This window comes from Larimichthys crocea, chromosome XII (genome assembly GCF_000972845.2).
Source record: "Larimichthys crocea isolate SSNF chromosome XII, L_crocea_2.0, whole genome shotgun sequence".
NCBI classification, from domain to species: domain Eukaryota; kingdom Metazoa; phylum Chordata; class Actinopteri; family Sciaenidae; genus Larimichthys; species Larimichthys crocea.
This window is the reverse complement of record NC_040022.1, coordinates 6,919,343-6,945,925: the sequence shown is the minus strand read 5'-3', so window position 1 is coordinate 6,945,925 and position 26,583 is coordinate 6,919,343. Positions and strand designations below refer to the sequence as shown.

General features: G+C 40.5%; 1 protein-coding gene across 1 annotated transcript; it reads left to right on the top strand.

Moving 5' to 3' along the window:
- The first annotated feature begins 1,155 nt into the window (after nucleotides 1–1,155).
- On the top strand, nucleotides 1,156–25,192 carry mrc2 (mannose receptor, C-type 2). Its single transcript, XM_027285444.1, has 29 exons — nucleotides 1,156–1,468; nucleotides 6,702–7,109; nucleotides 8,798–8,971; nucleotides 9,147–9,311; nucleotides 10,054–10,167; nucleotides 10,451–10,594; nucleotides 10,706–10,897; nucleotides 11,365–11,519; nucleotides 11,674–11,778; nucleotides 15,077–15,192; nucleotides 15,317–15,465; nucleotides 17,051–17,268; nucleotides 17,485–17,627; nucleotides 17,739–17,835; nucleotides 17,913–18,042; nucleotides 18,239–18,271; nucleotides 18,400–18,566; nucleotides 18,872–19,040; nucleotides 19,120–19,262; nucleotides 19,503–19,611; nucleotides 19,946–20,112; nucleotides 20,202–20,310; nucleotides 20,424–20,662; nucleotides 20,757–20,919; nucleotides 21,107–21,256; nucleotides 21,528–21,641; nucleotides 22,061–22,240; nucleotides 22,469–22,492; nucleotides 22,624–25,192. The coding sequence occupies exons 1-29, from the start codon at nucleotides 1,342–1,344 to the stop codon at nucleotides 22,842–22,844; spliced, it is 4,425 nt and encodes a 1,474-aa protein (XP_027141245.1). The 5' UTR covers nucleotides 1,156–1,341; the 3' UTR covers nucleotides 22,845–25,192.
- The last annotated feature ends 1,391 nt before the right edge of the window (nucleotides 25,193–26,583 follow it).

Below are 26,583 nucleotides of genomic sequence, written 5' to 3'. Positions count from 1 at the left end.
AACCTGTGCTTAATCACAGTGTTTGCTATGGCCAATCCACAGCAAAGAAGTCCAATAGCCAAAGAATAGTCCTTTGGGCAGGATAATCCTCTTAATCACTCCCTTCTAGGTTTTTTCACATTGAAATCTCCCAGCAGAACTAAAGAGACCTTTAGTAGTATATTTTCCAGGACCCAACCTAGAGACTCCCAAGAATGCCAAATACTCTCAGATAACTGCTGTTGAATATCTCACTCTGGGCATCTCAGGAAAAGGAGATGCCCTCCGAAAGTTGGGTTTCAGACCCAGTGCTATGCATAGAGGTGGGACCATTTCTATCTTTTTGATTAACTGTCGACACAGTTGTTCACCAATCATATTTCATATTTCCCACTTTTGCTATGCAGAAGATTGCAAGACATGCTATCAATTGGTTTGTCTTTTAGGACCACATGTTTGGTTAAAAGGTGCCATTTGTTTATTTCTAAAGTTAAAAATGAAAATGAAAAAAAAAGAACGATTCCTGCGCATATCACAAGAGGGAGCTCTTACTACATACCCCCCACCTCCTGCAGGAGCTCTTGTCTTTAACCTCTGCCAAAGAGCTGACACATGCCCCTAGAGACAGTCTGCTATGCAGGGGGTTCAGAACTGTATTGTCAGATCAAGTCTGTATTTATTCTGTTTCAACATCTATCTATCAGATGCTTATTAAGAAGGCTATAATAATCACAGTATTTATGAAACTAAATCAATCACTGCAAGGCTTCAAATATCCTCAGGACTATTAAAGGTATCTATTAAAATGAGTACTGGTAATGGGACTGTAAAGGCATTGACAAGTCTAGGCTGAAATATTCAGGGTGCATGTTGCAATATGGTGGGTTCATATTAAAAATCTACTCTAACAGAATAAAAAGATTTACTGAAGAACATATACCAAAAAGAAAAAAAAATCACACAATCGACAATCAAAAAGTAAAACCCTTAAAATTATGATTTGATATGATGACATCTCAGATTTCCAAATTAGTTTTTTTTGTTTTGTTTTTTTTGTTGTTTTTTTGCGTCATTAGTCCTTTATATGCGCTCCTCGAGCGCCTGGAGGTCCCCGGACCTCATGTTGGGAAACATACAAACACACGCGCATACAGTGATGACGCTGCTCCATTCATTTCAGTCTCATATGACTGAGAGGCAGACGGAGCTCTAGCGGTCAGACTCACCAAATCTGCATCATCCGTCCTGAAAGTAAAGCACTGGGGCAGTTGTTGCTCCGGCTTCACTTTTTTTTTTCCTCGTTTGGTTTTTTTTGCAGCGTGTGTGTGTGTGTGTGCGTGTGTGTGTGTTGTAGTTGTGAGCATGCAAGGAAACGGCCGTCACCGTAACAAGGAATCAAGGAAAACATGGTCAAATCGGCAACTTATATTTTACAAATGCACTTTATATTTATTCGTCTTTAGTCTGGAACTGAAGAGCAGCGTTACGGGTGAGAACAATCTCAACTTTCATTCATGTGAAAAGTCGAAAGAAAAAAAAAACAGGCAGACATTAAACCTATTGTGCATGCTTCTGTTTTGATGATGACTTCCAGTCTAAAAATGCACGATGAAGCAGATACTGAATGATATTTTCTGTGTGTTTTGGTGCTGGTATGCCACGAACCAAAAGTCCGAGTAGTGAGTGGAACCAGATGTGGAGAAAAAAAAGGGGGGGGGGGGGGGAAGGGGCTGCTGGCTTAGTTACTCTATTGTAATTTCTACTAAGTTTATTAAAAGCTGCAAAGACAATTTTCATTTTTGTTTTAGTTTTCTTTGTTCTATTTTTGTACCGGGTGTTTGTTTTTTTTAAAGCTACATTGTAAAACTGACGTGGAGTGACGCTTCATTTGGCACCCTGCGGGCAGATGTGACCTTTACATCCTGTTACAGGCTGCAATTAACACATTCAGTGCAACTACAGCATTACATGTTATGGGATGCCGTGGAGGGTAAACCCACCCATATCTATAGCATTGTTTTTTTGTTGTTTTATAGCCGTAAAATGAACTATTTGTTTTATGCTCAGCATCATTGTTGCAGTGTTTATGCTTGTCAACTAAATCTGAGTTTACCTATTTAACCACTGTCACTGGCAAGTTAAAGTCTCTTGCACAGTCAGTGAATGATATGATGAGGTGGACTGCAACAGGGGTTAAGAAGCCGAATCTCTGTTTAAATGCTCTTTTAGCACAGAGACAGAGGACATAGAACGTACGATTATTTACTGTCTACATCAAGTGATTTAATCGTAAATAGGCTGTCATCTCTGGCCATCATTTACACAATCAGCTACCATAAAGAAAATGAAAATGATCAGAGATATTCTGATAATTTAATGAATTCATTTGATTACAAAAATAAGTTACCACGTTGAGTTTTCTGGTATCATCATGTCAGATTCAGCACATCAGTTTTAATACATTAATGTAAATCAAGATAGATTAAAATACTGAAATAGTGAGTTTACATTCTCCCTCCCTCACTATTATCCCCAAGAATACACTGCTAAACACACATGCTCAATAATCTGGAGCTTTTTTTTTTTTGGCGAGGATTAGTTTCTTAATTTTAAAATGAGTTGTACCCATCTTCCATTAAATTCCCCCGTTGCCAAAGTTGAGAATCCCTTGTCAGTCACGTTTGGATGATAAGCTGCAGAGAGATCTAAGAGGAAAATAATCATTGTTGATTTGCTTAATGAAATGTTGTCTCTTTTTTGTTGTCTCTACTCTCTACTACTAGAGCTAACAGAGTTTAACACTGGAAATATCTTTGAATAGGAACAGCTCAGCATGTCATGAACTTCCATGCAACGTGTAAGAAATTTTTATCCTGCCCCGTGCCATGTATTCTCACCACGACAATATCCAGCTCTGTGGTGGCCGAGCTTTAGAGCAAAGTTTAAAAATTAATTTGTGCATTAGTATATTCCTTTGTATATATCCCTTGTCTAACTATGATTTAACAGATAACCTAAACTGTGATATGAGCTTTGACTGTGTACACCTATTTTCTCATTGGATTCTAAATTTGATACACACTTTCATAGAGGTTTCATTTAGCTCTGTTTCTGAGTGTGGCTGCAAAATGCAAATATGCTTCTCTCTTTTAATTCCCCCTCTCTCTGCTCTCCCATGCTTCTCAGATGAGGTAAAACCTATCCACAGTTTTGGTTGCTTCAGAGGCTAGACCACCATAAAACACCAAAGGAGCAAACACAGCAGCCTGGAATTTCCTGTCTATTTGTTGGTTGCTGTTTTATCACACTGGCCAGTCAAGGCCTGTTTTTGTAATCTCGGACATCTGTCAAAATAAGGATGGTTACAGGAAAAGTATCTTGTTTAAATGTCAGTCCCGATCTTTAGATTAGATATTTGAAATAAACGGATGGGAGAAAAAACAGCCCATTTAGTTGATATAATTTGGCACCATCGATGAGTCATAGTCACACTTCACCAAACAGTGTGACAAGCCAGTTGAACTCATAATACCTCCAGCCAAAACTCACTATTGACTAGTCAGCTACGTTTCAAAGCATTGTCCTCAAAGCTGGTCCAACAGATGACCGTACTGTGGAGGTGTAGGTTCTGGGAATATCTGCCTCTCTTGGCGTGTGTTGCTGGTTGTTCTTGGCCGTTGGTTTTAGCCTTTCTCTTCAGCGGGAAAAACCCCCCCAAAAAACAGGGGGCGACAGGGCAAAGAGGAGGATGAGCTCACAGCAGGAGAGCTGTTGTGGCTTAGCGTTCACAGGGCTCAATGGCTTAAAGTTAATCTGGAATTCTGCACTCTCTCTGAGTGCCTGGGAGTTTTCTCACATCAAACCTCCAGTTGTGTCCCCTCCAGACTGGAATGAAAACTTCTTTTTGATTTGGCTTCTTGCTGTCTGGAACTTCACCTTCAGGTTGTCTAGTGGTTTTAAAGCTTTTGCCAAGAACGTTTCATATTGTCGTTGTGAGCTTATACTAAAGTAAATTCTTGACATGATATCACACTGATATTTACTGGGCTGGTTCTGGTGTGAAAATCTTCCCACAGGCACTGTTGGAGCTGCCTCTGTGGTCTATTTTTAAAAACAGCTTTAATTACCATTGTAAAAATGACAAAATGGCATCAGACTAATTTATTGTCATGTGTTTCTTGCCTCCTTAACAACTCAGTATTGTGTAAAGCTATTCAAGTATCCTTAAGGATTTTACATGCAATGAAAAATGTAACTAAATCTTGAACTAAGATTATAGTGTATCAACATTTGATTGTCTGTTGTGGTAGACATCACACTGTAATTGCAGAGTAGGCATGAATTACAACAGAGAACTTAGGACAACTGGTGTAGAGGGTTTTATATGAACTATCTTGAGGGCAAAATATCCTGTAAGATTTTTCAGATCTGAAATGAGTATTAGATTTATTGATTTATTCACTAACCAAACTATTTCGATAATTGTAATTGTTCTAGTGCGAAAAGCAACAACAACAACTCACCAGTCCTGTCTTCACAAATGTGAATATTTGCTGTTTGTTTTATGATCATATAACTAAATATGTATCGGTTTTGGAGTGCTGAACAGAGAAATTTACCAATAATTAAAACATTTTAAAATATATTTCTTCATCTTGGCTCTTTTGAAAATTGTGATGGGAAATTATTACTACACTTTTCTGGTATTTTATAGTCCACTTATTAATCAATTAATCAAGATTATGATCAGCAGATTATGATCTGATCAAAGTCAGGGATGTTTTTGTCATTTTTAATGCTAGACTCAATGGATACACCAGACAGTGACTTTCCACAGAAACAAGTCTTTGCTAATTTTTTCTTTTACATTTGATCCAGCTCTGGATTATGTTGCATTAATAGGAGGGACTAGAATAACAGCTTCATGGAAAGAAAGTCTTGTCCCAAAAGCAACTTAGATGTTTTGCGTTTGGATACAGTATTTTTTTACCTCCCTGGGAAGATTGAAGTGTTTTGTGTCTCTGTCAGGGATCACATTGACTCTGAATTTGAATCTTCCATGATTTAACCAATGAATTGGCAGTAAACAAGCCTAACGGCTGGGTGTTACTGTAAAATGGATGGCTTTATAAAAAGAGCAGGGTGGTGATTATATGTGATTGCACTGTACAGAGCATTTTCAAACTCACACAGAACCAGCCTGCCTCTGCGTTCTGTTACTGTGTTTGCTACCGACCAAATGAGCTAACACTGCTTCTGAGAAACTCAACCACAAGTCTGAGCACAAGAAGAGGGGCGTGTCAGTCGTCTTCTCCAGATTACAGGGATTTTTATGGAGCTTTTGATGAGACTCCATTGTCTTTGTGTCTATAAAAGCAGCACAGGAGGTTTGGAGTGTTTTAGCTGAGGGGTAGGAAACGAGGGATTGCCGGAGACTAAAGTATCCGCATAGGAGAGTTGTATTTTTCAACCAAATGCCCAGTGATCTTTTCCCACCTACCCCACTTCCTGGCCTCTCACAGGAACCCGCCAAGTAGGAATGCTGTGGATCTCACTTTCTCTCCACTGAATCTCAAGTCTGAGCAGAGTTTATGTGTATTTTGGGGATATTTTCTTTAAGTGATTTCAACAAGACCTTAATTTAGAGTCACTCCTACACGCCTCCTGACTTGTATTTCTTTGTCTTTCTTTCTCCCACATTCACACAGACTCACAACCATACACCAACATATTCACAACACTCATACTGGCTTCTAGGTTTCCAATCTCTAAATCCTTTAAGAGAAAAAAATGGAGGAAAACCACATTTGTTTTTCGAGAAAGGTTGTTGGGTTTTGTTCCCGAAATCCCAGTCACTGATGCTGGCTTCCAGCCACTGCTCTGAATGTGTTAAGTTTAACACTTTTTTTTTTCCCAGTAGCTCTTTCCTTTAAACATTTTATTTATTATTGACAACGTTGTATGCTGTAAGTGTCTATGAGAATATCGCACAGCTCTGTGGGCAGCTATACTACTTCCTCAGAGAATTATACTGAAGTAATGCCAATAAAGGCATCAGTGTACAGCAGTGGAAAGTCTGCAGACTAAAAACAGTCACCCGTTTCAGCTTATTTCATCAAATTAATCAAATTCTGACCTGTTAAAACATTCCGTTATTTGAGTCAACTGTATTTGAATCTCCCTACAGATTCTTATGATAAAGATTTTTATATATTTAACTTCCAAAACCACCAAGTGCTGCTCTCTTAATAGTCAAACCCAGTCAAACAGAAATAGACACCACAAATGTAGTGAACAAGGCGAGAGGTAACTCAAGGTCAGTCTTTGGGAATTGGGTGAATGAGACTTGGTGCATGCTGAAATACTTCAACAGTGATTACTGACATTAAAACTATGTACATGTAAAACATGTGCAACCACTTTTCACAGTTTATTGCATGACACTTTTTGTAATTACTTCCTGCTGAGAGCACTGTCATATAATGTGTCTACGGGATTTTAGGGTTATAACAGTATATTTAGAGGATTAATAACACCGAAGTGCATTATGCAGGGACATCAGAGGCCACAACTCAAACTAGTTCTAACCCAGCACTGCATTCATTAATGGAGATATTGATCCAGCCCCTGACCTGTTCTCTTGCCACATTAGCTGCTAACATGGAATCCTGTTTTCATCAGCATTATTGACTGATGCCATTGTTTTCCTTTCCTCTGCACAGCGCCGCTGGACTCTGATGAGTTTGCTTTCTTCCATGAGGGCGCCCAGGGGTGCCTGGGGGTGCGGGATCACTCCCTCATCCTGTCAACCTCCTGTGAGGATATCAACCAGCGATGGAAGTGGGTGACTCGGGGTCGCCTGTTCAACCTGGGCTCGTCGCTGTGCCTGGGCATGACCACTGGTAACCTCACTTCCAGATGGGAAAGGTCTCCTCTGGGTGTGTACACCTGTGACCGTGAGCCCCCCAGAGTACGCTGGACCTGGAACTGTGGACAGGTGTTAGACAACCTCAACAACTACCTTCCCTCACCCTCATTTTCGAACTCCTCCGCCTCAGTCTCCATTCCTTCTGCGCTCAAATGGACACTGCATGGTGGTGTGCAGGATCTGTGCTCTAAAACATATCGTGGTAAGCATGCTCGTAGTCAAACAAGTTCAGATTTATATGCCAATCATTCTTCAGATTAGCAGTCAATATTTATCTTTGTTTCACCTAAAACAGCACTTAAATTAAGTTTTACGGGATAACTGCAGTTACAGATTCCCTTTAAAAAAAATGTAAACCATTAATCCTGAGCAACATAGAGTATTATATATACAATAAAAAGGACAAAAGATACACACACTTTCCATGATTTTTTATTGAAATTTAAACATAAAAAAATAATAATTGGATTAAAAGTGCGAGTCTAAAGATGAAAGGAATGTCAAAAATTAAATCAAGATACAACATTACATCATTTAAAAAAACGAGATGAGATCACAAATATTGCATCACTGCAACAAGTCTGCAAATTATTCTGAGTGACGGCTGTAGTGATACAGTGACCCAGTGAGCTGCCCCTTCACTGTATGTTGTGATGCCTCAGTGAGGCAGATAGGCTTACTGTTGTAAATACCACAGCTGTATTTGATCAAATGGATATAGCAAAATGTTGCTTTCAGGGAATTGTTGAGGACAAGTGGCTGCCTGCCAGTCAGAAAGCCAAGGAAAACATTGGTGGTGTTTGTAAACTGCAGTAAACACCCAAAGTTGTCCTTGCCCTCAAGAATATTTCTATTTATATATAGTTTTCAATCCAGATTAAATCTAACCATGGTGGTTCACAGCTAAGGCTCATTTCCACTGTCAGTGCCATTCTTACCAATATCATATATCACAGTTATTAATTGACAAACTATACAGTGAGGCTCAGTCTGCCATATGAGTCTACAATTAACTGCTCTCCTGCAATTGAAACCAGATCTACCATAGGCGTTACACTAGAAAATCCTCTCTTCTACCTCGTCCTTCCTCTTTTAACTTTTTCTTCTCTTTTACTTATTTGTCACAAGGGAACTGGGTGCATTGACATTTTTAACTCTTAAGTGTCGATCTTCACAAGATTCTTTGTGAAGTCAGTTCGCTGCTGGAGAGGAATGCCTCTGACATTAGTCAGCCGAGGACCAACTCCACTGTAGCCAGACAGCCAGCCACTGGTGGAGCAGAGAGGGAAGTCAGGGCGGGAGCTTCAGAAATCTTTCCTCCTGCGTTTACCATGTCTGCTCTATTTTCCATTGGCCTAACTTGTTTTGGTAACACTACAGATCCAGCCTTTCTCTCTCCCTCTCTCTCTCTCTCTGTTGCCCTTTTCTTCCCACTGTACTTTTACTTATGGAATGTAGAGACTAGAACGACAACCTCAGGGTATTTTGTCAAACTGCAGAAAGCCATTATAGATTGTCAGTTAAACTGCATGCAATATCTTAAAGAACCTGCTTCGGTATATAAATTTAGGTCAAATATTTTTTTTTATAAATTCTTGATAATTTTGTTTTCACATAGAGTTCAAATACAATATACTTAGTTTTCCTGATAACCTGCCAATTTGTATTTGTTTACTTTTCCTTCTGCTGACCAGTATCTGACTTTACTGTTTTGATTGTAACATCATCCTCTGTTTTGACCATATGTTTGATTATACAAGTCCCTGAGAAAACACATAAGGTATTTCAGTTCAGCACAGTTCACAGTCATAAAGTTAGACAACACAAGCATGGCCCGTCTCCCCTGCCGCATGCAGAGATTTGAAGTCTCTCACTCTCTTTGCTCCTCAGAGATCTATACAATCCAGGGGAACTCTCATGGTCGCCCCTGCTATCTGCCCTTCCTGTATGATGGCCAGTGGTTCCACAACTGCACTAGTATCGGGCGTGAGGACGGTCACCTCTGGTGTGCCACCACCTTTGACTATGGCAAGGACGAGCATTGGGGTTTCTGTCCTGTCAAGAGTGAGTTATCACTTTGCACATTCAGGACTAGTCTTAAATCTCATTTAAGCTCATTCTGCCAAAAACTTGGCGAGCTTCATCACAATTTCCTCTCACCCAACTGTTCATTTTACTGTTATTTCATCCTGGTTTCTCGTGGTCAAACAAACTTCTTATTTCCTTCCCTCACTGTCAGGCAAAGGCTGCGAGACATTCTGGGATACTGACCCACTGACAGACAGCTGTTACCAGTTTAACTTCCAAGCTACGCTCTCATGGAGCGAGGCTCGGATCAGTTGCCAGCAGCAGGGGGCAGACCTGCTAAGCATCACCAAGCTGCACGAGCAGACGTACATCAATGGTAAAGTCAACGTGCACACGTGTACATTTGTGTTTAGAGGCATTCACTGATGTTGTAGGTATTGTAGGAACTATATTGTACACTGACATTTTTACTGAGACACAGTAGTAAGGCTTAAACTGGTTACATGAATGAACCAGTACATGATATACTTTATCACTGTGAATAAACACAGCTACTATTGAAAATAACTGCGTAACTGCATAAACGTTTCCATCCTGGCATGCAAAAAATTGAGATGTAGTCTGAGGTATAGACCTATAGGGGTGCAATATTACTTTTTGTAACCCTGCTCAAAATGGCAAAGATTGGCAATGGCAAAGAACACTGATTTCTTAATCTTTCTCAATAACTTCTAATAACAGTGATCATCATATTGTGCTATTATGTCTTGTCAAGCCTGCCTGAGAAAAACAAAACAAAAAGCACTAAAATATAAATGTGCATTGGCAGTTTAGGGCAATGGCATGTGCTGTTTAGAATATTTACTAGTATTTGTTGTTGCACATTCACTCTCCCAGTCAGAAGTATTGATTTTCTGGCATGCCGTGACCCTGTTACCAATATTCATCTTGCATAACTTCAAGCAATCATTTACCCAATACAGAGCTGGCAATTAAAATCATGCCTTAGGAGAGATTGTTGGGCCTAAGTGGAAGCACACTATTTTCTTCTATTGTGTGCACAGAGAAAACAGATGAGGTTTGCTCTTGACATATACTTTGTTGTCCTGCTATTTTAGGTTTACTGACAGGTTACAGTGCTGCTTTGTGGATTGGCCTCAATGACCTGGACATCCATGGTGGTTGGCAATGGGCCGACTCCTCACCGCTCAAATATCTCAACTGGGAGACAGGTTAGACTGTAAAAACAACTCAACCTTTTCTGTCTTTTTTTAAGCTTGAAATATCTGTGATCTTTTTTTTTAAACATTTTTTTCCCACAGAAGGCTAAATGAGCCTGCTTGCTCATTTTTAGCGACACACTGCACTGAGTTCAAATACACACGGTGGCATGCCAGTGCAACCACAGTATTTTAGTGTGGATTACTCAAGTATTTGGGGATGAAATGCTTTGAAATAGAGCACCTTGGTATCAGTGATGTTCTGAAGATTTTTCTTTTTAATCTCACCATGAAGACCAGCCAAACCACGCCGAGGAGGAGAACTGCGCTGTGATCAGAACTGAGTCATCGGGTCGTTGGCAAAACCGTGATTGTTCTGTTGCTCTGCCATATGTCTGTAAGAAAAGGCCCAATGCCACCCTAGACCCCTTCACAACTGGTGAGCGTATAGACTTTTAAATTAGTCCATTAAAGTGAAATACAGTAGCTACAGTACTACCATGGTGCCAAAGTTCAGAATTTGATGGGTTTTATCTTTTCACACCCACAGACTCGTGGGCAGATGATCAGAAATACGAGTGTGATGTGGGCTGGCAGGCCTTCCAGGCTGGCTGCTACAAGTTGACTTCAGAAAAGCTTGACTGGGATACAGCTCAAAAAACCTGTCAGAAGATGGAGGCCAACCTGGTCAGCATCCACACTTTACCTGAGCTGGAGTTCCTCATGCAAACCGTAAAGAGAGGTGATTATTTATTTTTTTTAATTGTACTATATATGGTTCATTGTCTGAACCATATCACTAATTGCTGATTTTTACATTTTAATATTTTAGATTTACTGTTTCTGTATAAATGTAAAAGAAAAAATAAATGTCAAAGAAGAAACAGTGTTTGTTACTAATGCTGAAGCACTTACAATTAAAAAAGCTAAAATATTAACTCCATTCAGTGGTATTTTCTAGCTGTTTTTCTACATTTTATGCCCACATTCCCAGAGCAAGCTCAAATGTGGAAACCAGTGGCCAGGCAGTTCATTTCTTTCCCTGAGCTGAAAAACAGCACATGAAGTTAGGAATCCATTTTTTAGGTCATGGAATTGCTCCAATGTAGTTACTGAACTTCATGGAAAAATCTGACAGTTTCATATTAAAGTCATAGTTGGAACCATATTCTCATTTTTAACCCTGTTTCTGGGTTCGACCTGTGTCAGATATTGACCAGCTGTGGATAGGACTCCATGACACTGATATGCAAATGGACTTCCAATGGACTGACCACACGCCCGTCATCTTCACCTACTGGCATCCGTTTGAACCCAACAACTTCCGCAACACTCAAGAAGATTGCGTCTCCATCTGGGGAGCTGTGAGTGACCCTCCTGCACCCTCACACTGACCCCCAAAGTCTGGGGTCTTAATCACCTCACCATAATGGACTCTCACTGTCAACGAGTCTCCTCCGTTTGTATATACTGAACAGCTGTGTGTTCTTTCTGTTTGTCTCTTGCTTGCGTGTGCAGGAGGGCCGCTGGGATGACAGCCCTTGTAATCTGACTCTGCCCTCCATCTGTAAGAAACTGGGAACAAAGAATGACGGGAAGCCACAGCACCAAGACTGCAAACAAGTATTTTCTTTTTTCTCTCTCAGCATTCAGTGCTATATATTTAATTTTCCTCTAGTCATTTACTGTTTATGCTTTACATTCAGATTTTTTACCACATTGTGGACTAGGTATGAACTATATTGAGATCTCCCGCAGCATTTCAGCGTTCCAGCTGCTGACAGTAGTGTTAGTGGGAACTTACCTTCTCCTTTGACCCCTTTTCCCAGAGCTCCCCTTCATCTCTCACCCTTCCACTGGTCCACTAGTCCCCCCTCAGTCTCTGGCTGAAATGTAAACCACACCTTTAAATTTGGGAAGTTTACCAGGCACCACAGACAAACTAAACCCTACTGAAACACTTACTCTTCCCATCTGGAAGATCCATCTACATCTGTTTGTGATTTCACAGTCCATAATTCTCTCCATATGAGAGACTTTAAGCCTCTCATACCTGACTTGTCCCTACCTGACCATTGCTGTAAATGTAGTTTTTTTCAGTAACGTGTGACATAGGGGATAATCATTGTGAGAAAAGAGATCATAGTGTGTGTGTTTCTGTATCTTTGTGCCCTCCAGAGAAGTCATATTTTTGCAAAGTGAAGATTTATGATGTAAATGATCCCAAGTCGAGAGTCATGCTGATTTTCAGCTGTTACATTCAACAAAGATCTTTCTACGGATGAACTATTTGTTTGGTGTAATGAATCTTTACCCCTCTCTCTGGGGAGCGACGCATCATGGGTGGTAATGTGGCGGGGGTCATTTGGCATGGCACACTCTGTGGGGCGCTTTGGCGGTCTCACTTTGCACAACATGTGAAACAACAATGACAGAAAGCCTGCTGACCACGTCAGCAACATTACACCACATGATCCCCAAACCATATACCCCATCCAGTGCTGGGCTCATTACTCACAAAATGTAATGGATTGCTCATTACTGTAATGCTGCCATTTTATTTACTCACTGGAGGGTTAGTATTGCATTTCTGCTTTATACTTCCAACAATAGTGATTTTATTATTGCTTCATGTGTGAATAAACAAAGAGATTAGACAACACTGATCTCTAATGTCAGAGGCGGGCAGCCTGGGGCGAAAGCAGCTGCAGAGGGCCTCGCAGTCACCAGGAATAATAATAATGTGAGCCTTTCTGGTGAATTTTTCGGATTATTTAACTGTTATAGCATTTACAACAAATTCTTGAGGCACAACAGCGAGACTGTAATTGATATTTTTATATGAAAGTAATAAACAAGAATGTAAAAACAACGAGACAATGTTAAGAGTCGCTTGTACACTGTGTTCCATATTATTATGCATATACTGTTTTTGTTATTTTTTTTCCTCAATAATCTATATGATTGGCAGTCCTCAACAATCATATCATAATCAGGATTTTATTAAACAAAACTTCTAATAATGCATCATCAGTCAGTCACAGGTTTCATGCATGGGGAAAAAAAAGATCTTCCCATATTGCATAAAACCTGTTTCCAGTTAATCGGGTCACTTGGCAAACAAATTACCAGACCTGTCTGAGATTGACGTCAGTGTCATCTAAACAGACAGGAAAAGACGCCCAATTGAAAACTTTTTTTGTAAAACTAAAAATCTAATGTTTGTTTAATTGAAATCGTATTTGCATATTAATTTGGAACACAGTGTAGTCATGAACATACAGAGAATTATCACCTTAATCTGCTCATTGTTTAGTGTTTTGGTTTGCTCTCACTGCTCTCTTCATTTTAGCTGGCAGCTGTTTTCAGCACAAAAATGCTCTCTTCATTTTAGCTGGCAGCTGTTTTCAGCACAAAAAGCTAGTGGAGCATTTAGCAGCTAAACAACCAGATATTTCTCTCAGAAGTTGGTAGAAACCAAAAACAGATGCATATGACCAGAACCATGACTTCAGTTCTTTACATCAAATCAAAAGGTGATGATATGTCAGTGTTACATTCACAGCTTGTTTTCACTACCCCAAAGTGTCAAAGAAAAAAGGGAAAGCGTAGTAATTGCAGGCTTAAAGATTTAATACCTTATTGGTACACGTTCCATGAAAAACACACAGCTGTTTTGCTGCTTAGGGCCCCCCACTGTCTGTATGTTTTTGTTAGTATTTTATGTGATTTAGTTAAAATAGTTGGAATGTTTGCCCATATAAGAAATTAATATATTGCTTGGTTTTTAGAACATAATGGTTTGGCTATGGTTTGTGTAATTTATAGAAGCGATGACATGAAAACTTAATAGATAATTGGGTAAAATCTGGTGTAGTGTTTCATTACATTACTCCATACTAAATATGTCTTGTTGCTTTTATATATTACCAGGAACATGCTATAAGTCAATGCTGATGTTGTGACAGAGAAAGGAAGGACAGGAAAGAATGTTAAGGGGATGTGAGTTTCAACAGCTCATGCCTCTCCAGCAGTTATAATCTTTGAGGTTTCTGTCTAGATGCCAAACATGGTTGTGCAAAAGGCCTGAGGTTGAGCTTATTCACACAAAGCTGTATACAAGCTGTCTCTCGCTATCAATCTCATGCAAAATGTCACCTCTTCTGACCTTCTGCATGTTGGCTGCGCTCTACGTCTGTACACGTCCACAACTACACTACATGAGCTGGCAGGAGGGACTGGGGCCAGGGAAAAGTTATTTCTGCATGCCTAGACTTGTTCTTTTTATTTTGCATTTGGGATACATTGACTTGTATTAGTGGACACACTTTTGCATAACTGTTAGAATGGCACTTAAAAAGATAATGTCATGAAAGAGAGACACTGTGTGTTTTTGGTTTGTTGTTTGTTAGGTCTTCGCTGCTTTTCTGTCTGTCTGGGATTTTTTTTCTTTTCTTTTTTCCTGAATTTCTTGGTTAAACACTTTTTTTTAAACATATCACTCCAATACTGCCTACACCAGAAAAATAACTGTTATCTGATACTCAATTTTCCTCTGAATGTTCTAATTTGCTGTTGGCCTATAAATGTCTATAGTTCCAAGTAGGTGGTGCTATTATACAATGTAACTCGGTGGCCATGAGTCTGACTCATATGAAATCTTGCACTATCATGGGATTTAGAGATTATCCAAAAATCATTATGATTGTCTGTTTCCATGTGTATTTTTATGTGCATCCAAAAAAAAAGAAGATTGAATTACCCAGTTTAAAGAGTAGCACATGCTTTTGTAGATGTTTGTGCTTGATTATTTTTTATTTTATTCCATAATTTATTTGTTTCATATCCTGCTATATCTCCTTTCCTTTCCTTTCCTTTCCTTTCCTTTCCTTTCCTTTCCTTTCTTTCTCTCTTCTCTCAGGGCTGGAAGTGGCATAGTCCAGCTTGTTACTGGGTGGGAGAAGATCTACTTACTTTTGATGAGGCCAAGAAGTCCTGTGAAGAGCATGGAGCTGCCCTTGTTACCATTACCAATAGGTGCATACAGCAACACACATACAGTATACCCTGACACACACAGACTCCCTTGTAGCAATGAATATACATCAAGATGTGTTTTGTCAGTGCTGCCTTTCTATAAGTCCCTTTTAAATTTTTAAAGGTTTGAGCAGGCCTTCGCCAACAGCCTGGTGTTTGGTCGCTCTGGTGATTCCTTCTGGATAGGCCTCTATGACAAAGCCAGTCCTGGCTCTTTCCACTGGCTCAGCGGGGATGAAGTGTCCTTCACCAACTGGAATCGAGACCAGCCAGGTATATGCTGTGTTTAAATGTGTGGATGATTGACAGAATGAACTACAGATATGAGTTCATCTGATAATGTATTGCAGGATGCAGAATGACCAGATTGTTGAATCTGAATCAAAACACATTTTGAAGATTAACATCATATCTTGCTCAAAATTGTAATAATGCCTGAGGAGCAGCAGGAATTTAAATAACTTAAAATCAAGTGATGTTCAAGATAAATCTGAATTCATGGTACATTGCTAAAAGATGTATCAAAGCTAGGTGGATTTATTTTAGCAGCTCATAATACAAATGTTTTACCAGGTTCTGTACATACAGTATGTACAGTATTTAATAAATTAAATGAATACATTTATTTATTTATTTTTATTCACACGACATTTCTATATGCACTTTTAAACTGAAAAGTTAGTGTTATATTTCCTTTGAAATCTCTTTTATAGAGCTGCAATTTATGATTATTTTTATTATCAATTAATCTGCCAATTATTTTCCTAACTGATTAAGAACATAATTATCCCATTGTAGTAAGGTAATACTTTCAAAAGACTTGTGTGAACAACAGTCTAACCCAAAGACGTCAGTTTATCATGATATGAAATAAAGGCAAGAAGCAAATCTTCACATCTGAGAAACTGGGATTACAGATTTTTAAATTTTTTGTTTAAAACATGACTGGAATGGTTATCAAGATAATTGCAGATTCATTTTCTTTTATTCCAATGATAGATTAATCAACTAATTGTTTTGGCTCTAGTCTTTTATATTCGATGGTGTATTTTCATTGTGATCTATGAGTTCACTTCCCTGGGGAGATCATCAAATTTGCATTTAATCTATAGTTAGAGATTTTTAATTGCACCAGGTTCATTCTCTACCAGAGCCAATTTTGGATTAAATCCACAAAGAAGAAAGAAAAAATGGATCCCAGGTGTTTTTTCTTTGGCCAAAGCACAGATTCAGAACAAGAACATGATATGCTGATCTGGCTGAAAAGCAGCTTTGATTAGGTGACAATCTGCCTATCTAAGACAACTATAAGCAGCAGTCAAAACCAGACAGCATGTTCTGATTTAAATTGACCATTTTGCCACTGCAGCACCATAGGATTGAGACCGAAAAACAGGAGAATTCTCAGTGTAAAGTCCAGCTTAGCATGGATTTTGAGTTCATCATAACATAGTTCATGGTTCATCATCATAGCCATAATTACTAAACCAGACATTGAGGCGCAAAAAACAGGCGTGGGCGAGTCCTCTGGCTTTGGAGTCACTGATGGATCTGAAGATATTAACAGTTTGACCTCAGATTAGAACAGTTTGTTGCTTTAGTCATCTCGATTTATCTACTTTTTCTGTAAGATTTAATGCCTTGAAGAGCCCTGTGTCAGACGCCAGGCAGGGTATAAAGGAAATGTTACCTTATTTAGAATCTAACACTCATAACCTCCTTGACTTATAAGATATATGTAATCATATTTTCCACACATCATTTCTTCACATCATCTCTCTAATTCCAAACGTTTCATCAGTGTAGCCTCTTTTCTCTCCTCGTCACTCACCTACGTTTCACCCTGTATCTATTTCAGTCACTGTCCATGGCGGCTGTGTTTCCATGGCGACGGGTTCCGAAACAGGCCTGTGGGAGGTTAGGGAGTGTGCATCATCTAAGGCAAAATTCATCTGCCGCCAGAACCAGGACACGTCTCTGAGCCCTGAGCCCCCAGCCCCTCAGCCCACCCCGAGCCTCAGCGGCTCCTGTCCCAGTGGCTGGAAGAGCGACAGCAACCTGCGCTACTGTTATAAGGTTCATCTCAACAGTGTTTCACAGTTTCACAGCATCAGTACTCTGTTGGAATGAATTGATTAATTCAATCTTGGACTAAAAAGGAAATATTCAAATAATGATTTATAATTATTAGTAACACTGGGAGTGAAAGTAAAACTATTGCTAATATTACGTTTTACAACAGTATTGCATTTTTAATTGGATTGTAATTACACTTTTATCACCTATGTGCAGGTGTTTCATTCCTCCCAGCTGGAGCAGAAGCTGAGCTGGCTGCAGGCTCACCTGTACTGCCGGAGACACGGAGCCAATCTGCTGAGTATCAGTGGCCCTGATGAGGAGCACTTTGTTCTGCAGGTCCTCCACGAGGCCTTTGGGTGGGTGTGCACCTCTGACCTGGTGACATGTGATGTAATAGGATGATAATAATGATGATGATGATGATGATGATGATGATGATGATGATGATGATGATGTAATCCCCACAGGGAGTCAGAGGACCATGAGCAGCATTGGTTTTGGATTGGACTGAACCGCAGAAACCCCATGGATAATGGCAGCTGGAAGTGGAGTGATGGGCTGGCTGTGAGTAATGACAAGATTCTAACCATGTATCAACAATGTTTAAAAAACAGTCTGTTTACTCTTGGCTTGTGTCTTAGCTCACATACGAGAACTTTGGCCGTTACTACTACAACATTCGGCAGTGTGCTGCAGCAGACTTGGGCACCATGACCTGGTTGGCTATGCACTGTGACTCTGAATTAGACTGGATATGCAAAATCCCCAGAGGTACAAACAGGACCAGACCTTTTGTATTTGTATTTCATGCACATTTTCTATTCATCTTTAGAAATACTGTATTCAACCTACAGCTCCTATTATAAGTGCATAAAGCCCTGATTCCAGTTTCTTTTTTCCATTGCCTTTTGGGCCTCCGACATTATGCATGTCGTGAATAAACTTTTCCCTTGTGTGTGTGTTTTAGGTAGTGTTGAGCAAGAACCAGAAGTTTCTGAAGGTCAGTCTTATTTTCTTAGCTTTGAAATTGTCTCTGCAGACTGAAATTGCTTCCTAGAGCTTATTTCAAAACCTACCTGTTCTGTCCCATAACCATCTTTCCTTCTTGTCTTTTCCCTCATCTGTCAGGCACCAGTTCACCAGAGTGGATTACCTTCCAGGAGGCTGACTATAAATTTTTTGACCACCGCACCACTTGGGACCAGGCCCAGAGGATTTGCTCCTGGTTTGATTCCTCTCTGGCCTCTGTCCACTCAGCTGAGGAAGAGGCTTTCCTGGCCAACACTTTACGAAAGGTACTGCAAACTTTATAAAAAAGTTCATCATGCATGAGCTGATTTTATCCAGGAATGCAATTAAATACTAGTGTTTTAGCAGGAAGTCCAGCTTAGGAATGCAATTAAATACTAGTGTTTTAGCAGGAAGTCCAGCTTTATTAAGGGAAAATCCTTAGAGATAGGTAACAAGTAGAGACCTGTGTAATTATGGTGTCTGTGTTCTGCATGGCATCCTTTTCCACTGGCAAGCCCTGTATGATTAAAAGTCCCTGTATGCTGCATGGTCTCGACACGCCTTTTCACAGTTTCTCTCTTACCTTCAGATGCCGAAGGTGGAGGGTGACAACTGGTGGCTGGGTCTTCACACCTATGAAAATGATGGCCGCTTCCGCTGGTCTGACCACTCTGTGCTCAATTATGTTTCTTGGGCCCTTGGGAGGCCACACCCACTCAGTCGTGATCGCAGATGTGTCCATCTGTCTGCCAGCAAAGGTAAGAACAGCCAGTGTCAGAGAGAGACTAAATTAAATGCAGCACACATACATGAGCTTGTATTTTCCACCTTGAACAGCGGATTGGGCTGATCAGAAGTGCCACTCTGACCTGCCCTACATCTGTAAGAGAGTAAATGTCACAGGCACCATTCCTCCAACTCCGTCATCCCCCCACCCACCTGCAGGCTGCCCTGACGGATGGTCCTCCTATCAGCATAAGGTAGAGCTACAACACAACATGAGTCAGCATAATGCAATTATTACGTTGAGTTGTATAAACAGTGCAGGATGTTTAGAATGTATCAAAAAAGTATACCATACTTAGAAAGGAAGTATAGCAAGTAACCAGGATGTACCTTGTGTTTTTTATCATGCACCTTCTTAACTCAGCCTAACAAAACCTAACCTGAATAATCTTCTTTTTCCTTACTGAGTGCACTGACATCCACTGTTTCTGTAGTGTTTCAGAGTATTTGATCATTCATACAAAGTCACATGGTCTGCAGCCAAGTTGAAATGTGAATCACAGAGAGGTGTACTGGCAGTGGTGTCCAATCATTTGGAGGAAGGTAATTACAGCAGAATACTGCTGGCATAAAGTTACAAGCAGAGAGATGGTGGTTGACCTAATTTGAATTAATCGACTTACTTTCCTACTTGAATGTAGATTACTTACTTTTTCAGATATAAATATGTTAATGAGGAAAATTTGTATGATCCGTCATTGTAGTGTGTTAAAGTATTTTATGAGGATCCAGTTATTTTAATAAGAATTGAATGCCTGTTACTGGATTAGATCATCTTTGCATTTACCTATCCCCATATTTATCACAGTTCACTAATGTCTCCTTAGAGTTTTACTACACATATTCAAACTGATGCAATCGATTCTTCTTCTCACAGCGTTTGTAACCACCCTCCTTAACAATGCAAGTATTGACCTTTGGGTGGGTCTGACCTCAGACTCTAAAGGTCATTTCCAGTGGGCCAAGCCTGGCCTGCTCAGCTACACCAACTGGGCTCCAGGGGAGCCACTCGACAACAGCGGACCACATCACAACAAGACCCCGGTACTTAAACACACTCACCTATTAGCACACATGTCACGGTTTTGTCCTCGACGTCTTCCTGTTCTGAGGATTTCATTATCACCTCTTAGGGAAACTGTGTGGTGATGATTCATGGGAACCCACAGAAGAACACTGGCATGTGGGCTTCCCGAGCCTGTGAGATGGAAAGTAATGGTTACATCTGTCAAAGGCCACAAGGTTTGATACTGAATAATAACCACAACAACGCACTTTAAAATTGCAGAATATATGCTCTACAAACAGAAGTGTGTCAGCTTAAATCATCTTGTATGACTTTGTTGTTTCTTCAGACTCGGAACGCCCTCCGGCCCCGGCTCTTATTCCTGCCACCCTTTCAAAGCCTGTGGAGCTGGGTGGAGTGACTTACCGGGTTGTGGAGAAGCGTCTGGACTGGACTGGTGCTCTTCATCTCTGTGAATCTCTAAATGGGACCCTGGCAAAGGTGAAGGATCCGTACCAACAGGCTTATCTCACTCTGCTGATCAACAGCCTACGCCGGCCTGCCTGGATCTCTCTCTACAACTATGGAGTGAGCTTATTATGAGTCACACAAGTAAAACTTTGTTTTCCAAGCTGAGGGGAACTGCTGTAAATTGAAACTTTGCCTTTCCCCATGTTTTCAGGGACGGAGCTTCACATGGCTCGGTGAAGAAGATGTGACATATTCAAACTGGAAAGATGGGGAGCCCAATCAGATGGCTGGATGCGGTCACATGACCACTACTGGGCAGTGGACTATGTCTCCCTGTGACGATAAACTGGACGCTGCTATCTGTCAGATTAGTGGTATGTGTGTGTAATGTAACAGCAATAAATATCCATGAACATGTCCCACAAATGCACCTGGATGCCTTACACAGTACTGTTGTGTGTACGCACATCTTGTACAAACATACACACCTTAGCTGTAACATATTGTACCATATGTACCAATACCAAGTGAATTAATCTCTGCTGTTTTTTCCATTGCCAGATGAGCCTGCAACTCACCAGTGGATCTACCCCGGCAAGTGCCCACACTCTGTGGGAGAGTGGGCATGGGTGCCTTTCAGAAACCACTGTTACGCCTTCAACCTGCAAAGTCTTAAACTTCAGCAGGATGCACGCATGTCATGTAAAAAAGGTAGGAAATTGTTTCAGATGCACCCTCACACCTCCACCATTCAGACTCCTGCTGTGATATCCATACTGTACAGCTCATGACACTGAACTGAACTGAAAGCCAATTAAGTGCAACTCTTCTGACCTTCACCGCTTCACACATAATTGACAAAATGCATCAATATGTCTAAATTTAGAGGTGTTACCAATGTACCAATGAGCCCCCTCCCACCCTGGCATGATCAATTTTCATTTCCCTTTTTTCCATCTCCATGTATTTTTGTATCTTCCAGTGGGTGCTGAACTTCTCTCAATCTTGGATGAGACAGAGAACGGATTTGTATGGGAACACATTCAGAGCTATGCAGACCAGGCACATGGAGCTTGGCTGGGCATCAGCGTGAGAGGTCGTGCAACATTGCCTCAGACAGTCCCTTTCATCCCTCTCTACTGCTGTGAACTTATTAACCTTCAGATTCAAGTTTTTTAAATCCATGATTATTTATTTAAGGCTACTTTACATCAAATTATCGTACTCTGCTTCCTAATTTAATAAGGATTTTTTTTTAAATGTGATAAAGCTAGGTGCATTATCTCTAGAAAGTTAATTTATTTAAAGTGTATTATTATCTGTCAGTGCAATTGGATTGAGTGAAATGCCCGGAAATATACTTCTATCTAATCTAATAGGAAGAACTGAATCCTGAGATGTCAGGCTGAACATGATATAACAAATTAGCTCTCCTTGAGATAAAACTAACCAAGCACTTCTGCTTGAGTGTGTTTAAACATCCTCTGAGTATGTGTGTATTTGTTCCTGCCGCAGGTAGAGGTCTAGTGTGGAGTGAGGACACAGAGATGTCGTACACCAACTGGGAGGCGCATGACGTCGCCTTCTCTGTTCTGTCTCCAAAGTCTTGCTTCTGGATCCAGAGCAACAGTGGCCTGTGGAAGCCTGGCTCCTGCAGAAATCGCACACATGGGGTCATCTGCAAGCAGCCTCGCAGTAAGCACACAACACACGAAGCCAATTTATCCAAGGGGGATGTCATACTCAGAACCAGGTCTCATTGAGTCAGTTGAATTTTAGAGCAAACTAGCCAACAAAGAAGCTGAGCATGACAGTCCAGTCATCCAGCAGGGGATGAGATCAAGTGCAAATAAAATTATAGAAATAAAAAAAATAGCAGTCAAGCTGTCAAATTTTGCTAACTTTCCCCTCTTCTATCTGTAGGTGCTGAAACTGCAGCTGTAACCTGTAAGTATGATTGTCTGCTGCTATATTCTGTTCACTTAAAACTTAAAAATTTAGCTTTAATATCTGTGTTGTAACATCAGAAAGTGAATTATTTATATTAACCCTGATTTCTTTCTATTACCTCCACCTAGTGGATAGCGACCACCTGCCCACTCTGATTGTTGTCATGGTGACTGGCCTGGTGCTGGTGGTGTTGATTGTTGGAGTGATCTACTTGTACCGTCGGCGAACTGTCGGGTCCCGGGGTTCCTATGAAGGGGCCCGTTATAGCCGCACCAACTCCAGCCTCACAGAGCAGACTGAGAAGAACATCCTGGTGTCTGACATGGAGCTGAATGAGCAGTCAGAGTAGCAGAGCCACTCCGGATCGAACCAAACCAGGACTGGACCCAACCTGACACAGGAGAGGCTGATTTCAATGTGCTGACTCAGATACACTTTGTGGCATTTATGTTTTTTTTTTTTTTTCTTGTCTCTTTTGAAACCAAAAAAGATTTTTAAAGTGCTGAAGGGCTGTGTAGAGCGCAGCAGATGTTTCATTTTTAAATTGAATCCCCGCCTCCCAATCCTCTTTTGCCAAGACTTAACAGTTCTAGAAATTTCTCTCTAGACAAATCAGATAAACATCTTTTACCCAAAAGTGATCATGAAAGCCATAAATGGATCTACTGGGAGTTTAGTTTTATTGCAGCTGGAAAACTTCAACATGAAATCGGCTTTATGAAATGACTCCTTTCCGTCTTCCTTGGTGCCAAAATAAATTTTTGTTCGGTGTATATTTTCTTTCTTGTTCCCATTTTGATCAAAAGACTTTCAAAGCAAAAAAGTGCTATCACGGCCACAGATCGACTTTTAACTCAAACCATCTCTGTCATCTACATGCACAGCCACAGTCTTCTTCAGGACCAAATTCATTTTTGGATTTTAAGTTTGTTTTTTGTTTTTTGTTTTTCTTTTTTGCCATGACAGTATTTACCTGTACTTGAGTTGTGTTTTCATTGTTTCATTGCATTCATGTCCTTTCAATCGTTTTGTCTTTATCTGTGCAGCTGTAGAGAACTGTTACTGATGATGCATGCGTGGTTTTCATGAGCCTGCTCTCTCCTCCTCTCTGATCTGACACGTCAGCACCAGCTGTCAGATGAGCAGAGGAGGAAGTCCAAATGTGAATGTGTGGACGGCGACAGGGACCATTATTTGTGGTGACCTCAAGCCGTCTGAGGGCAGTACACTAGAATTGTGCACATTACTAATGCTAAGTTCTGTAACTTAGAGGACTGAGTATTGAAAGCTGGTCTTTAAATAGACTACATTGTCTTTTTGGTACTGCAGGACTGAAGGTTGTCATCAAATGATCAGACTTTCAGTTTCCATGGCTCCGTGTACATTTAGGCACTTTCTGCTATTATCTTGAGCTAATTCAATAATAGTCATCCACTTGCCTTTAGTCATTATCCTTAAGGTACAGTTGCTGCTCTGTGATGCCAAACTTTTATTTGGTTTGGCTCTTCATGCCACCATCTGGAGCTGATTCAGCAATTTTTAAGGACATGAATTCTCTTTGTATGCGCCACAAAAAAAAGGGTTTCGCAGCTTGATATTTGTTTGTGATTCATCATGTTTATGGACCGCAGTTCACTTTTCTGTATGTTTAATCACTAGGATATTTTTCTCCAATTGTCTTTTAAATGATGCAGGTTTCAATATGTGGTTTGACTGAAATACGACTGGTAAAGACATTTGGAAACTTTCCGTCTTTTATGGGATAATTGCCAACACTTGAACCTCTCATTGCCCCACAAAGGAAAACATCCGTCATGTGAATGACACAGTTGTATATATGAGAGCCAAAGAATGTTTTTAAAAGTGAATTCACTACAAGAGAAAACCTTCTCTTCGTTTCTACGTCTACGTCATTATGAGATTTCACATTTGCGCAGCGTAATGACTACATTTTTCAGAGTTTATTTGCCTCCTCAAACATTTTTCTTTTCCCTTCAGTTCATGCCTCTGAGTGCTTTTCTGTCTTCTTGCTCGGAGGAATGCTTTGGAGCCATTTCAGTCTGAGGCTTTTGGTGTTTCACTGAGCTGCTGTGAAAAAAAAAAAAAAAAAAAAAAAAAAGCAGTTCCATGAAGTTGGACTAAGATAGAGGGGGAAGGGAGGAGGAGAGAGAGTGAGTTGAAGTGTGTGTGTGTATGTGTGTGTGCATATAGGTGTGAGTGTGTGTGTGTGTGTGTGTGTGCAGTCTCCAGCTGTGGAATGTTGAGTTGGCAAGAAGAGCTCAGTGGCACGTCTGGAACCAATCAGAAGAGGAGGGCTCAGGGACATGAAGGGTCAGAAAGAAGAGTGAAAAAAGGAAAACTAGACGAAGGAGAAAAGGGAAAAAGGGGGGGAGTGTGAGGAGGAGTCAGGGATGTAGGAAGAGAGGAAAGCAGGGAAGGAGGAGTGTAAAAGGTGAACCGGTTTGTCCCAGGCCTACCCTGGCCTCTGCTGGTGGCTTACTGTACAGGTTTGTCTGTGTGAACTGATTGAGATGATGATGATGATGACGGTGCAACGACCCCCAATGAGATCAAGTTTATGATGCAGGCTGGCTCTTGTCCCTGTGAAGATTACCTGTTTAACTTTTTTTGAACGTTTTTGTGTCATTTTTATATGAAATGAATAAAGTCTATGTTCTCAAAGCTTCTGCTTTCACAGATATTTGTGGATTATTATTCATTGTAGAGAAAAATTCTCATATGAAATTGTGAGAGCATCTTGTCCATTTATTTGTAACCCATTGGTAATTTTTCCATGTTTTGAGTTTTACAAGTCAGTGAGCTGGGTAATGACTTAAAGAATTGATGTGGATCTGCGATGTTGATGTTTTTCCACAAGAGGGCACACCTTGCTTTCTGTATGGGACACAACCTCCTATTCATCTTTTTGTCATTCCATGTACTTGACCATTTGTCTGTCTCTGCCCAGGGCACTGTGTCTTTTCTCTTGCATCATGCCTCTACAGAGTTACATCTACCACTTTTGTGTCAGTTGTTGTTATTCCACTTATGCCTACAGTTGAACAGTTTTATGCAAATAATCTGTGATAACATGCTGCTGTGGTAGTTGTCTAGCAGCTGTAAGCCATACTCCACCCCCTCCGTCCCCCAGCTGGTGTATGCTGGAACAGGAAGGACAAAGCAGAGAAAGTGGATGTTTTAAACCTAGCACCTGGTGTAATGGGAGCTTGTGGCCTCTTCCTGTCAGAGACGTGTACCTCTGCAGCATCACACCCAAGCCAGCAAATAGCTTGTTATTCAAATCAAACTGGCTCTCTGTAATCCATCTCACTTTGGATGAATGTCACAACTCATCCAACCGCATGCCACAGGCACTCAGTTTAAAGCGTCCAAGGGTTATGCACTCCTGCAGTTATTTAGAAGTTTCACATGTCGTTTTTAATGTGTCTCTAGTGTATGGAAACTGTCCTGAAGGAACTTTTTCTTATTCTTTAAACATTAAACGTTCTGCTCGCCTTGGCCCTACTTGTGTTAAACATATTTACCCGTAGCCCTGTTTGCCTGCTAGTTGCAACCTGTAGTCTAAATCATTTGTTGTGTCGTTTTTATCTTTGGTTTGCAAATGTTTCAGTACTTTTTGTCGCAAAGCTTAGGTACTCAAAATCTTGGGTGCGCTCAAAAGTACCACAATAGCTGAGAAACACATTTAATTGAAATGTTTCCCTGGCAACAACTGAAGGAAATTCACAGTATTATGTCCAGTCTATGTGTGCACAATTTCCATCTCCATCGCCTTACGTCAAGAGATGATTGAATGAAACTCCACCTGAGATGTTTCTTTCCAACACTTCTACTGCCTATTTTTTATTTCCTCTTAACATCTTTACTGCGTTTTTTTTTCTTCACTGGCTTGTCCCTTTTTTCTCATTTGATGACGCAGTAATAGCTCACTTAGACGTCATGCGGGTAATGTAAGAATGTCAGTGTGGGGTGAAAAGGGTTGAATCACGAGAAGGATTTCACGCTGGCTTTTCTCTACATGTGTATAGGAGCCATAGCTAAAGCAGCAGCCATTTTGCCTGAGGCAT